Source organism: Mustela lutreola, chromosome 8, assembly GCF_030435805.1.
Source record: "Mustela lutreola isolate mMusLut2 chromosome 8, mMusLut2.pri, whole genome shotgun sequence".
NCBI classification, from domain to species: domain Eukaryota; kingdom Metazoa; phylum Chordata; class Mammalia; order Carnivora; family Mustelidae; genus Mustela; species Mustela lutreola.
The window spans coordinates 59,764,824-59,766,313 of NC_081297.1; the positions used below are offsets into that span (position 1 = coordinate 59,764,824).

Here is a 1,490-nt window from a genome sequence, read left to right on the forward strand (position 1 = left end):
AAAATTGTTTTCTTTTTTTGAGGAGGTCAGTACCATGTTCTGGAGAATAAAATAAATTTCATATTTGTGTTGATAACCTAATAGATGACTCACCTTGATCTCTGAAAGGAATTATGACAATAAAGAGAAGTAGGAAGGAAAGGATGCTCTTCATTGAAAAGTTTGGTTAAAATATTGTGAGGTGAAAAAATATTATGAGGTGAACTAATTGAAGGACAGAATAAGTAAACTTTTAAGTCAAAAATTTTATTTACTTTTTATCTAAGATTTTTTTAAATTAAATTTCCTCTTCATTTTTTGAAAAAAGAGAAAATCTTTTGGAGTGTGTCCTTGAAGGCTTGTTTCACTTGCTGGTTTCTGAGAGTGTAAATGAAAGGGTTTAATAAAGGGGCAACTGAGGTGTAAATAACAGTTACACCTTTAGATAAAGTCACCCTTTCCTTCGCTGTTGGTTTTATGTAATTAAAGATACAGCTACCATAAGTAAGGGAGACTACAATCATATGAGAAGAACAAGTAGAAAAAGCCTTTGTTCTTTTCTGAGCAGAGGGGATTTTTAGAATGGTCTTGATAATATATGTGTAAGAAAGAGTCACTAAAAGCAAAGTGACCATGAGTGTTACAATAGCTAAGACAAATGCAAGCAATTCCAAGAAATGAGCGTCAGTGCAGGAAAGCTGCAGTATAGGGGAAATATCACACATGAAATGATCAATTCCTCTGGAAGGGCAGAAATCCAGTGTTAGTCCCACAGCCAGTGGTACAAATGAAAGCAGAAAGCCAACCGTCCATGAACTGAATAGAAGTTGGTAACACACTTTGTTGTTCATAATGATGGGGTAATGGAGGGGTTTGCAGATTGCTACATACCGGTCAAAAGACATGGCAGCCAGTAAGTAAAATTCTGTAATTTCTAATAAGAGGAAAAAGAATAACTGAGATGCACAACCATTGTAGGTAATTATTTTGTTTTTAGTCACGATGCTTATCAGGTATCTGGGAATACAGACTGTTGTCAAGGAAGCTTCCATGAATGAGAAATTTCGGAGGAAAAAATACATGGGAGTCTTGAGGCGGGGATCTAGCAATGTAAGAAGAATGATGGTTAAGTTCCCCATCATACTCAATACATAGTTTATAAAGAGAAATATGAAAATCACAATTTGCAGTTGTGGGTCATCGGTCAATCCTAGGAGAATGTACTCCATCTCTCTTGACTGATTCTTCATTTCAGATTTGAGTCTTATGGAATAGATGTAGGAAAACAACTCCAGAAGTGGAAATAAGATTTTTTTTAAAAGCTATAGAAAAAAGGCATAGTAAAAATGTAAATAAGTTAAAAGGTTGCTCCAACTTAATAAGACGGATAATACTTAAAATTATAACATAGGTCAACCTAGGCAGCCTCTAACTTATTGTTCCATTTAAGTAAAAGCTATGTTACACTATTAAAATTTTCCTTTTCTCTATTTGAACTTAAAAGATAATAT

General features: G+C 33.9%; 1 protein-coding gene across 1 annotated transcript; it reads right to left on the reverse strand.

Annotated features, from left to right (window-relative positions):
* Positions 1–290: 290 nt before the first annotated feature.
* Positions 291–1,262, reverse strand: LOC131837886 (olfactory receptor 6C6-like). Its single transcript, XM_059183545.1, has one exon. It carries the CDS (start codon positions 1,227–1,229, stop codon positions 291–293), a length of 939 nt encoding a protein of 312 aa, XP_059039528.1. The 5' UTR covers positions 1,230–1,262.
* Between the last annotated feature and the right edge of the window lie 228 nt (positions 1,263–1,490).

What these genes read in the sequence shown, in the direction of transcription:
- LOC131837886 (XM_059183545.1), bottom strand. Translation starts at nt 1,229, where the DNA reads ATGAAGAATCAGTCAAGAGAGATGGAGTACATTCTCCTAGGATTGACC.